We start from the raw sequence: 13,321 nt of genomic DNA, 5'->3' as shown, positions 1-13,321 counted from the left end.
CTCTCCTGTCGGCATCCCTGTTGCCCTGCATCTGTCCTCAGCCCCTTCTTGCTCTGCTCTTTCTCTCTTAATGATTACAGTTCTGGGGACTCCAACTTTTTTTTTTTAAAGATTTTGTTTATTCATTTGACAGAGAGAGAGAGAGAGAGAGAGACAGCCAGAGAGAGAGGGAACACAGGCAGGGGGAGTGGGAGAGGAAGAAGCAGCCTCCCAGCGGAGGAGCCCGATGTGCGGCTCGATCCCAGAACACCCCGGGATCACTCCCTGAACCGAAGGCAGACGCTTAATGACTGAGCCACCCAGGCGCCCCTGGGGACTCCAACTTTTACCTCCCTGTGCAGGCTGCCTGCTTTCCCTCTCCAGCCCCCACGTCTCACCAAGCCTCATTGTCTCGTTTCCACCAGAGCCGGTGCGTTTCCTCTGAAATACCCTCTCTGCCCAACCTTCTGAATTCCCAAAGCAGGTGTGGTTGCTGTCACTCCCCAAGATGACATGGGTGACAGCTGGGCTCTGGAATTAGACCAGCTCTGGTTCACATGGCTGCTCTTCACTTACCAGCTGATGACATACGCGGGGAGCCTCACCTTGCCCATCTAAGTCATGGGAAAGCAGTGGTGTGCCAGTCTCATGGCATTATTGAGAGGATAAAGTTCAACAACAATAGCAACGAAAACTTTAACACATGCTGACGCTCGTAAGTGTCCTGCGTGCACGATGACGTGAGGTTAGAGTGATGCGTCAGCCTGAGGTCACCAAGCTGGGCAGTGTTAGATGTGGCGGTCACAGTGGAAGGGAACCCTCGGACAGGGAGACAGCGCAGTGCTTCTGGAGGGCCTCTCCACCAAGGTGCGGGCAGGGCTCAGGGAACCCCGGAGGGAAGGTGGAGGTGCCCTCAGGGGCCAGCCTGCAGGACGCTGTTGCCATCGCGGAGTTAGCAGATGCCATCGCAGAGTTAGCTGTTGCCATTGCAGAGTTAGCCTAGGAGAGGCTCCTGGAACTTGCGAGAGCTGCTGCTGTGGGAGAAGTGTCACCAGCAGGAGTCTTAGAAGAGGGACCCAGGCAATGCCAAACCAGGAAGCAGCAGGGGGGGAGCCGGGAGCATTCATCCCTCAGCCTTCCCTTACCCCCTCTCCTCTGGATGTCCCGCTGCTGCTTTGTTTTGCTCTCACCAACCAGGAGCCAGAGAGCAGGGCGTGGAGGTCAGCCTCCAGGGGTCAGGGTGGAGAGGGCCCAAGACACCCAGCACACTCAGCGCTGGAGACAGAGCCTGTGGCCAACCCTTCTTGGCCCGTAGCCTTCCCACAGTGCTCTGTGCGGTCTCCGTGCTGTGCGGGAGAGCCTTCCTTGGCAGCACCCGCCTACCTTGTCAAGAGTGCCTGAGCCTTGCTCTGGCTCCAGACCCTTGCCCGCGCCTACATTGCCCACGTACAGATGCATGAACCCCCTTGGAGAGACTCGTGAGGAAGGCACAGGCCCGTCACCTGATTCACTCGCCTTGGAATTTGGCTTACGACAGCTGCTTGCAAATGGGGCACAACTGTGTGTTTCCCAGCTGCTTTGCTCCCAGCTGTCGGGGTCTGGAAGCCACACAAGCAGTCTCCCAGCCCGTGTTGCGGCAAAGGCGCGGCTGCCTGTGTCAGGAGCGGGACAGGCCGTGTGCCTTACGCTACAGGCTTTTAGTTCGCAGGCAGCATCGGGGAAACAAAGCAGAGTTTTTGTTCGGGAGACATCCATCCCTTCCGGAGCCAGCGAGGCCCACTGAGACACATATGCCAGGCCTCATGCACAGCTGCTGAGAACCCAGATCCTAGTCGCCCTTGCCCCTCCTGGAGCCGGCCCAGACAGCCTCGTGTGCACCCTTGCCCAGCGTCGGAAAGCACGACTGGGCTTCCAAGAGCTTCGCCGGGGCACCTGCTGCCGGCTGCACTGCTCCCGGGCTCCTCCATGTTCTTGCTTAATCCTCACCGCCGGTCTGGCAATGACCGTCCCTATTGCTCCCATTTGCAAGACGACACAGCGGAGGAGCTTGAGAAAGTCCTGAAACGGGTGTGGCAGAGCCCAGCCTGATTCCGAGGAAATTTCTGTTCAAGGAAACCTTCGCCATCTGGGAGCCAGCCTTGCCAAGGAATTTGCCTTCAGCCTTCCATGGCTGCTGCCAAGGTCCTTTCCCAACAGCCAGCAGAGCTGCTGAGCCCCCAGGGAGCTGGAGCTTGGCTTTCTCCAGCAGGCTGGCCTTCTGTAGGCCTGGCAGGGCAGGTCCTGCCCCATGGGGTGCTAGCAGCCACGCACCTCCCAGCCACCACAGGGCTGGGGACAGACGACTGTGCATGCGGTGCCCGGGGTCAGCCCTCACCTGGACCTCGGAGACTTAGCGCAGCACTGCTCAAACATTAACGAGCAGACCGTTCACCAGGGAACCTGCTCAGATGAGGATTCTGATTCTGTACTTCTTATGAGATCTCAGTGGGGCCCCCACGGCTGGTATGAGGCTGCACTTTGAGTAGCAAGGCCTTAGAGCCGGTTCTTCTGAACTCTGTCCTCTTCTGTACCCCTCTTTTATAACAAATATTTTGAAAGGATCCCATTACTGTCTTGAAATGAAACTCAGAGAGAGATATGCTTCCTGTACCCTCAAACAGTACAATCAGGCCCAGACCCCCTTGTTATATGGACATTTTCTGGGTTTTCTATGTCACTGTGTGGGTTGGGCCTTCTGTATCCTGGCCACATGGAGGAAAGCCAAGCTCTCTTGCCGGAGTAAGAACCACAGAGCACCCAGGCCTGTAGGCTGTTCACATACACACGGAAAGTGGAGGTGAGCCCAGCACCTGCACTCCCGCTCCTTCAGCAGGATCTGTCTTCAAAAAGGATATCGGAGTGGCTATCTCCCCTCCCGATGCGATCCCCTGGATGGTGCCCGGGGTAGACAAAGCCCAGCCTGGAAGCTAGGAGGCCAGGGGCCGGCATCCTTCCCTCTCTGCCTTCTCGCTGCTCTGCCCTCACCCTGGCCTTGCTCTGCCTTGTTTCACGTGAGCCGGAGTTCATTGCACCCATGTGTTACGTGCTTTCCACTTTCCTCCTGAACTGTGAGTCTCTGTCCTGGCTGTTAGTGCCCGGGTGCCTGCAGCCTCATCCCAGGGCCTCTGCGGCTCTGAGTCCCCCTGGAAAACACCCGTCCTGGGGGCCCGGGACCAAGCCGGGAGTTACTCTCGTGGTGCCTCAAGCACATGGGTTTCCAGTGGCCTTTGCCTGTTCAGGAGTGAGTCCAGACTCACTGCTTTGAGGGGGCTCCAGCAATCCCCCAACCTTCCCTGCCTGAGCTCTTACGGGGGCGGTTTGGAGGCACACTAGAACCAGACGGAAGGAGAGGGGCTCACACCCTTGTCTCTACGCTCTGTGTTTGTGATGTCTCAGTCTGGCTGGCACTTGATGTGCCAGAACCCTAGCCTGGAGCTGGGGCTGCCTAGAACTTGCTAGACCCCCATGTTCCCCTCCCCAGCTGCGGGCTTGTTCCCACCGCTTCCCCATGGCAATGGGGCCAAAGAGCCTATGATCTCTACTGCCAGCGGTACAAGGAAGAAGGTGGGGGGTGCACCCCTGTCACGGTCACACTCAGTGCAGGGAGGAGGCTCAGAGCATGGGGTGGGGCGGCTATGGACAAGGAGCAGAGGGGCGACCCTGGGGCCTGGGGGAAGTAGAAGGGCTCACCTGCCTGGTGTCACAGACACTTGGACAATCCTAGCATGAGCCCTCCTCTCCACGTACTTCTCAGACACAGACTTGGTCTTCAGAGTGTGTGGGAATGTTCAGCTGGCTCTCGTGGGCCCACTGCTGCCATGGGAAGGGGGCCCATCCTCCCTGTGCGGGCACACTTTCCAAACCTACATCCTTCCATCATGGTCGTGGTGACCGCGGGATCAGCCATCCAGGCAGCAAGGGCAAGCAGAGCCCCCTGAGCATTGTCCCCAGTAGAGATACACTGCCAGCCACATTTGTCATTGGACATTTTTTTAGTAGCCAAGTTAACAAGTTAAAAAGGTAAAAAATAAAAAATCTCTTTTATTTAAATCAATATATCTAAAATAGCATTTCAACAAGTATCAACATAAAGATTCTGAATGAGATATTTTACATTCCTTTGTTCATACTAAGGGTGGAATCCAGCATGATTCCATACTTCTAGCATTTTGGACAAGGCACATTTCAAGTGCTAGATAGCCGCCTGGGGCCCACAACTTCCGTATAGGACAAGTCTCTAGACACACAACTTTATGTGCTGGTGCTTTCCATCAGTGCTTTTCGTGGGGCCATGAAGCTGCTCTCTGTGTAAGAGAACAGGCCATAGAAGACCTCATTGTCCTTCGCAGCTTTCCACCTGGTGAGTGGGAGAAATGGCTTCACCTGTCCTTGAAACTTCGCCAGCCCGGAAACATGGTCAAGGCAGGGCTGCTTCCTGGAAGGGGCTGGGGTTTTGGATGTGACATGTTGGGAGCATAGTTCTTGTGTGAAGGGAAGGGCTGGCAGGAAGCGGGGGACACCTCTGGTCTTATCTCTCCCCCCAGGGAAGTGCAGATGGTCCTTTTCCAGGCTGCCTGGCTCCCTGCCGGTGCCGGGGTTGGCTGAGAGAGCACTGTGCCCAGTCATTCTAGCACCTTCTGCAAATGCATGGGACCTTTTGCAGGGGCTGTTACAGTGTTCCCCCAGTGTGGGAGATGCTTGCGGAACAGGAGAGATATCCATGGGTCCTATCTCAGAGTCTCTGCAAGGCCCGGGGTCTGGGGAGGGTGCAGGCAAATTAGGTGAAAGACAGGGGAGTGTCAGCTCTACCTTGAGGCCCCAACACTGTTACAGGGCCTGATACGATGGGGGAGGATGGCTACCTGCACCCTAAAGCACCTGTCTGGGGGTGGTAGTGGTGACAGAGACAGGCCTAGATGGGGATGACACAGTCTTCAGCCTGGATAGGTCATCTGGGAGGTTGGCCACGAGGTGGGGGCTGAGAGCACTATGGCTCCGGCTGAAGGGGCAGAGAAAGGGTAGCCCCAGGGCTTGGTGCTCACAGACATCTTTCTGCCAGGAGGTGAGAAAAACAGTCCTGGGGGCACCTGGGTGGCTCAGATGGTTAAGCGACTGCCTTCAGCTCAGGTCATGATCCTGGAGTCCCAGGATCGAGTCCCACATGCATCTGGCTCCCTGCTCAGCAGGGAGTCTGCTTCTCCTTCTGACCCTCCCTCCTCTCATGCTCTCTCTCTCTCATTCTCTCTCTCTCAAATAAGTAAAATCTTAAAAAAAAAACCAACAACCCAGTCCTTCCTTTTAGTCTTCAAAGCCCTAAAGATCATAAGATCACCACTGAAAAAGAACAGTGTCCTGAGTTTTCATTTCTGTGCAGTATGGTTGCCTTGTGTGGAGCCTGGAGCCTCTGGGTCAGTGTGCTGGCTGCGAGGCCAGGGCCCACGATGGAGACTGGCTTCAGGATCCCCCTTTATTGGCTTCCTTCCGTTTCTGGTCTCACTTCCCCACTCTCTGGTGGATTTGCTGGGATCACGTCCCACATAGACTCTTTGTACTGAAGTGCTTATCTTACAGGCTCTGCTCCCAGGGCAGCCCTAGCTCTGGAATCAGCGCTGATTAGGTTACGTACGTTTGAAGGTTGACTCTGGGCAAGGGCTATTTCTCAGATGCCCGTAAGTCTTATTTTGGCATCCAGGATTACTTTTGATTCCCTGGGCAGTCCCTCTTCATTGAAGGGACATCAGCCCTGCATTTACTGGTCTGAGACCTTATAAGCATCAGTCAGCAGGTGCTGGCTGCCGTGCCTATTTTGTGCCCAGCACTGACCATCCTCACTGGGCTCCTGGTCTTTCTGAGTCAGCCCCCTGCCCTATGGCCAACTATTATGAGTGTCCCTGGCCCATCCTACTCCCTGGCTTCCTGGTCTCCAGGCTGCTCACCTCACTGCCCCTGGACTGGATTTCCCAAGATACAGGTCAGTGTATGGATTCTCTAGGGCTCCAGCCCCAGCTCTGCCCTGCTCCAGCCACTTTCTTCATCTATAGGAACTCTAATGCCAGCCGCCCAGCTTCTCTGAGAAGGGAGAGGAGTAGTTACGAGAGGGCTCTGGAGTCAGGCTGCCCAGTTTTGCCCCTTCCTAGGTGTGTTAGTTTGCTTGGGCTGCCGTAGTAAAGCTTCTAGGTGGCTGTGTGCTCCCTGTGGCTTCACATGGTCTTTCCTCTGCGCTTGTCAGTTTCCTAATTTCTTCTTAGAAGGATATCAATCATGTTGGATTAGGGCCCACCCCAGTGACCTCATCTTAACTGAATCACCTGTTCAAAGGCCTCATCTTCAGCTACAGTCACATTCAGAGGGGTGCAGTTTTAGGGGCTTCAACATAGGAGGGACGCAGCTCAGTCCATAACACCAGCTGTGTGACCTTGGGCAAGGTCATTAATCTCAATGTGCCTCAGTGCCCTCCACTGTAGAATTAAGTGCAATGACAAAGTTTTTGTGAAGATTAACTTCAAGTGCAAAGTCGTGGTCTTCAAACATTTTTGCCTGCATAGCGTCTGAAAGTATTTCAAAAACTATGTACCTTTGAACGTTTTTTTGTTGACGTCTAATAAACTTTTTCATCATAAATGTAAATTGTTGCAAAGGAGGTAATTTCCAGGGCATCACAAATATTGATATCTTAAAATGAAATGGTTAAATCTCTTTTATGTCTAAATGTCATGAATATAATAACTACCTCTATTTAAAAAGACTCCATGAACATGCTTTAGCCATTAGAAATTGTGTATTTTTCCTTTTTCTCCTTGAACTTTTATCTTCAATCTAGTTCCCTCAGAAAATTTTATCCCACTTCAATACAATTTTTTTGTTTACACTTCTCTATAAAAATAATGGGTATAAAAATTAAAATTAAGAATATTTAAAATTTCCTTAATCCATAAGTTTCTAGACATTACATTTTTTTCTGTATTATTAATATTGTACAATTAATAAGATTTGGAAAATGAGTATAAAATTAATCAAAGCCCCATAGATGTTATCAATTTAATTAGTCATAAGAAGAACATTTTATTGGAAATGTATTTTTATTAAAATAAATTTTTATTTTACTTCATATACCCTTGCACAAATTTGCTTAATAATGGAATTCAGCATCTTTTCTATTTCTACTTTTTAAAGTATAGAATTGGTGCTGAATTCTATTACTAAGAAGAGAAATGATGCTGGATTCTGTTATTAAGCAGATTCATGCAAGGGGATATGATCTGTCATTGAAAATGATTTTTAATACTCGACCAGCTGACGAATGGATTAGGTCATTAGTTAATCCTTGTCGAGAACAAAATATCGGAAGCATCCCTGCTGGTGAAAGGGTTAATTGCCCAGTCATTGGTCTTTTGCTTTCTCAGCACGGGCACCAACATTCCAAATCATTTCTCGGTTGATGCCTACTGTTCTTTACCTCCATAGTACAAGTCAGGATGGGCAAGAGGTGTGCCTCGATTTTGAGAAGAGAAACAGTGATGTGATGGGGAGAGAGGGAAAGGAATACTGCCAGAGCTCGGGCACATTCTGGGAGAATGAATTCTGAGGAAAGAACACCATGTTAGTTGAGGATCTAGAAACTGATTTCCTTAAAACTGCCCTTCCTAGGGGTGCCCACTGGTTTGCAAACCCCAGACAAATGATCACTGACTTATTTAAGCCTGGAGTAAGGACAGGAACATAGGTATTCTGTGAATACAAGGTATGGTTTTATTATTGCTACATCTGTAAATTACTCAGCACACAGTAGGTGCTCAGTAAACAGGACGAAGAATTTTTGCACTAATAAGGGGTTGTGAGAGGTAACCCTAAAAAGCCCTTTCTAAAGCTGAGACACTGTCATGCTGGTCTGGAACCTCCCCTGGTCACCTATATGACAGATCATTCCATGTGTAGGAGCTTGAAACAACAACAATTTTATTTGCTCACAATTCCATAGGTCAGCGACTTCAGCCGGGCTTAGCTGAGCATTTTTTCTGGTCTTCGCTGGATTCGCTCCTGCAGCCGCAGCCTGCTGGTGGATCCCCTGGGGCCTGGCTGCTTTGGGGCCTCAGCTGGGATGACTTGTGTCTGTTTGATGTGGTCTCATCTTCCAGTAGGCTAGCCAGGCTTCTTTACGTGGTAGCAGAAGAATTAGCTGCAATGAGAGAAGGAACAAAGGAGCAAACCTCAGAGCACAGGGGCCTGTTATGTCTGTGATTGTGACATATTGGTTATTGTTTCATTGGCCAAAACACATCTGGCAGGCAAGCCCAGTGTGTGTGTGTGGGGGGCGGTTCACAGGGGTGTAGATAGATACAGGGAGGTGTGGTTCATTGGTACCATTGATGTAATGGCACCCACCTCCGGGGCCCATGGCTTACCTTCTATTTGAAGTGAACTCAATTGTGAGCTTAGATTGGATATTTATTAGGATAACTGCCTAGGTACTCTTATTTTTCCTCTGCTGCTAGAATCTGTTTTTGCTCAGTGAGACCCACTGGGGAGGATGTCTTGCTCTAAGACTGTTTTTCCAAGGGCCCCTCTGGAAGAGCATTGATCAGAGAACAAAAAGCCAGTTTACAGAGAGGAGCATCTAAGTGGAAACAGGTTGTCTCAAAAGGCTTTCTCATGACTAAGCAGAGCTTCGAAGTTGGGTGACTGTTATTCCAGGACCTGCCAGGTTAGAACCCACCTCAACCTGGCTTGGAAAAAAAAAAAAAATGACCGCTTTGGGTTATCAAACTAGGAGGTCTTGGGTGTGTGGTTTCATGGCTGACTCAATGTAGGTGTGGAATAGTATCGAGTCACCGTGGTGTCTATGCTATGGTTCTGCTGTATTCATCCAGAGAGAAGTATGAAAGCCCCTAAAAGTGGCTTGTGCCAACATCTGGGCAACACCTGGGCACCTGTATTTCCCAGTGATTCCTGGAGCATATATATCTAAAGTAACATTTATTTACTATCTTCTATTTCTTTTCTATCTTTCTTTTTTTTTTTTTTACAGCGAGACATTATTTGGTGAAATGTCCTCAGAACAGGTAAGAATATTTTCTTTCTTTTTTAAATGAAACTCTTTGATATTTTACTTTCTATTGATATTACCAAGAAATTGGCTAAATTTGTATCTTTACCTAAGGGTCTGCATGTTAGTCTGCAGATTGGCCTAAAAATGTCTGTTCTTCATGCACTTGCATGTTTCTAGATTCCATACTCTGGTTATCACCCCCAGAGGGTCCAGAGAAAATATGGCTCGTGCTGGTTCAACATGCATGCTGGAAGAGGCTGGTTTCCCCTGTTTAGGAAGAGGCTAGCAGCTAGACTGAACCACTTTGATGCCTTCTGACCACAAATCCTCCTAATTCTCTTCCACCAGGGCCTGCTTGCCCTATGCCCTGCTCGGCAGAATGTGGCCATTAGAAATATATGTGCTGAGATGCTAGCCTTCTAGCTGGTGGAACACACCTCACAGGTAGCATAATAGTTAAAGGAGATATTGCAGACTCACAGCATTTAGAAATTTGAGACTTCTGGTTCAGACACAATGGCATAGGTCAGTTTCTCCCTGCTAAGCACAGCCATAAACCCTGAAAATGATGAAAGCCAAAGACAGAGAAAAAAATCTTAAAAGGAACCAGAGAGAAATAGCGCATTACCCACAGGGAACACAAATTTGAATGACAGCGCATTTTTCATCTGAATCGGTGGAAGGCAGAAAGAAGTGGCCACATTTTCTTTTTTTAAAGATTTTATTTATTTGTTTTAGAGAGAGAGTGGAAGAGAGAGATAGCTCGTGAGTAGAGAGGGCGGGTGGAGGGGCAGAGGGAGAGAAAGAATCACAAGAAGACTCCTCGCTAAGCACGGAGCCTGACGCAGGGCTTGATCTCATGACCCTGAGATCATGACCTGAGCTAAAATTAATAGTTGGACACTTAACTGACTGAGCCACCCAGGCAGCCCAAGAAGTGGCACACTTTCAAATATTGAAAGAGAAGAGCTGTCAACTACAAATTCTATATCCAGCAAAACTGTCCTTTATGAAAAAGGGGAAATAAAGACATTCTCAGATGAAGGGAAACTGAAAGAATTTGTCACTATCAGGCCTACTTTAAAAGAAAGCTAAAACAAATTCTTGAAATAGAAGAAAAAGACTTGATACATTAGGAAGGAGGAAGGGACAGTAGAGCAGAAATATGGGTACATAAGTAAGCTATTCTTTTCCTCATGAGTTTTAAAAATAATATTTTATAATCGAAACAAAAATTATAAAACCCTCTGATACTCAAGAAGAGCATTAAAATATTTAAAAGTGGGGAAGGGAAAGTTACCTAAATAGAAGTGAGGTTTTATGACCCAGAACATGGTCTATTCTTGAGAATGTTCCATGGGCATTAGAATAGAATGAGTATTCTTTGGTTCTGGGGGTGTAGTGTTCTATATATATCTATGAGGTCCAACTCGTCGAGTATGGCATTCAAAGCCTTTGATTCTTTGCTTAGTTTTTGCCAGGGTGTTCTGTCTATTTCTGATAGTGGGGTGTTGAGGTCCCCTACTATTACTGTGTTCTTATCTATATGTCTCTTTATTTTGGTTAAGAGTTGGCTTGTGTATCTTGCTGCTCCCCTGTTGGGGGCATATATATTAATAATTGTCATATCCACTTGTTGAATACTTCCTTTAAGAATAATATAGTGCCCTTCTGTATCTCTCTCTATGGCCTCTAGTTTAAAATCCAGTCTATCTGATATGAGAATTGCTACTCCAGCTTTCTTTTGAGGTCCATTTGCGTGGAAGATGNTGTTCAAAATCATTAGCCATCAGGGAATTCAAATCAAAACCGCACTAAGATACCACCTTATGCCAGTTAGAATGGCAAAAATTGACAAGGCAAGAAAACAACAATTGTTGGAGAGGATGTGGAGAAAGGGGATCCCTCCTACATTGTTGGTGGGAATGCAAGTTGGTACAGCCACTCTGGAAAACAGTGTGGAGGTCCCTTAAAAAGTTAAAAATTGAACTACCCTATGACCCAGCCATTGCACTACTGGGTGTTTACCCCAAAGATACAGACGTANATGTTTACCCCAAAGATACAGACGACGTGAAGAGAAGGGCCATATGCGCCCCAATGTTCATAGCAGCTTTGTCCACAATAGCCAAATCGTGGAAGGAGCCGAGATGCCCTTCAACAGATGAATGGATTAAGAAGTTGTGGTCCATATATACAATGGAATATTACTCAGCTATCAGAAAGAACGAATTCTCAACATTTGCTGCAACATGGACGGCACTGGAGGAGATAATGCTAAGTGAAATAAGTCAAGCAGAGAAAGACAATTATCATATGATTTCTCTCATCTATGGAACATAAGAACTAGGATGATCGGTAGGGGAAGAAAGGGATAAAGAAAAGGGGGGTAATCAGAAGGGGGAATGAAACATGAGAGACTATGGACTATGAGAAACAAACTGAAGACTTCAGAGGGGAGGGGGTGGGGGAATGGGATAGACTGGTGATGGGTAGTAAGGAGGGCACGTATTGCATGGTGCACTGGGTGTTATACACAACTAATGAATCATCGCTTTACATCAGAAACCAGGGATGTACTGTATGGTGACTAACATAATATAATAAAAAAACATTAAAATAAAAAAAAAGAAGTGAGGATTTTACACTTCACTTAAAGTGATAGAAATTTGGTAACTCACACATTCATTTATCATGCTCAAAGCAATCATTAAAGTGATTATGAAAAAAATGCACTCAAAACAGTATAGAAAAATAAAGACAGAATCCTAAAATATGGTCCAGTAACATAAAGGAACAGAGGAATGAAAACCACAGGAAATAAACAGAAAACAGATAAAATAGCAGACTTAATTACTAACATACTGTTTATCTTAAATCGTGTAAAACTTAAAACAGTTTAAATATATCAGCCAAATGATAGAGATTGACAGAGTGGATTTAAAAAAAAAAACCCACCTATATTCTCTTTACACGACACTCACTTCAAACCCAGTGACTTAGCTAGGTTGAACTAGAAGGATGGAAAAAGTCATAGAACATGAGCAATACCAAAACAAATCAAGAGTGGTATACTACTAATATGATAAAATGGACTTCAGAGCAGAGAAACTTACTAGAAACAAAGAGGGACATTAGATAATGATGAGAGGATCAATCCACCAGGGAGACAAAGACCCTAAATATGTATTCCCCAAACAGGAGAATTATAAGTACGTAAAGCAAAAGCCAAAAGAGCTGAAAGAAGAAATGGATAAATCCCCAATACAGCTGGCAGCTCCAACAACCCCTCTCAGCAACCAGGCGACCTTCTAGACAGAAATTAGTAAGGGTATTGAAGATCTAAACACCACAATCAATTGACAGGACCAAATTGATACATATCGAGCGCTCGGACCACCAACAGCAGAACACTTGTATTTCTAGCCCCCACAGAATATTCGCTGTAAGATCTGGTCTATCTTAGACCAAATATTGGGCTTTAAAACAAATTTGAAGCAATGGAAATCACACAAACATGTGGAAATGAAACAACACACTTTAAAAATAATATGTGGATCAAAGAGGAAGTCTCAAATGAAATAAAAAGATACAGAGAATTGACCAAAAATGAAAATAAACATAACAAAACATGTGGGCTGCATATAAAGCAGTGCTGAGGGGGAGAGACATGGTATTGAATGCTTACATTAGAGGTTAGGAAAGCCCTCAAATCAATAATCTGAAGTCTCACCTCAGGATATTAGGAAAAGAGCAAAATAGACCCAAAGCAGACAGAAGGGACGAAATGATAAAGATCAAAGCAGAAACTGATGAAAATAGCAAGACAACAGAGAAAAATCAATGGATCAAAAATCTGATTCTTAGGAGACTGCTGGGAGAAAATGGGTAAAGTGTACCCAGGATGTCTTTGCTTTATTTCTTATGACTCTATGTAAATCTACAATTATCTTCATAAAAACTTCAGTTAAATGTGAATTTGGATGGCTCCGGGGGATCCTGTTTGCAGCCCCAACAGTCCCTATACCTGATTGCTTTGTGTTACTTCTGCTGAGTTTGGGATCCAGAGAAACCCTGTTACTAAAATCAAACTGCAAACTTCTTTTATTGAGAGCTTACTGTCTACCACACTGTTGTCTAAGAGTCGTCTAGCCGTGAAGCAAAGAGACAGAAGTCCCCGCTTTGTGGAACTTACAAGGCAGTGAGTGCAAATGCATGTGTCCCTGGGAGAGATGTCTGACCAAGTAAGGAGATCAG

General features: G+C 47.2%; 1 protein-coding gene across 3 annotated transcripts in view; it reads left to right on the top strand.

Annotated features, from left to right (window-relative positions):
- The window catches only part of VSTM4 (V-set and transmembrane domain containing 4), a 91,501-nt gene that overhangs the window by 31,679 nt on the left and 46,501 nt on the right, over positions 1-13,321 (top strand). For all 3 annotated transcript variants that reach the window (XM_011234679.3, XM_034662851.1, XM_034662850.1), the window contains exon 5: positions 9,044-9,077. In XM_011234679.3, the coding sequence (XP_011232981.2) occupies positions 9,044-9,077 (34 nt within the window). The remainder of the gene's footprint in view (positions 1-9,043; positions 9,078-13,321) is intronic.

The sequence above is a fragment of the Ailuropoda melanoleuca genome, chromosome 6 (assembly GCF_002007445.2).
Source record: "Ailuropoda melanoleuca isolate Jingjing chromosome 6, ASM200744v2, whole genome shotgun sequence".
Classification (NCBI taxonomy): domain Eukaryota; kingdom Metazoa; phylum Chordata; class Mammalia; order Carnivora; family Ursidae; genus Ailuropoda; species Ailuropoda melanoleuca.
This window is presented reverse-complemented; position numbering and strand designations above follow the sequence as displayed.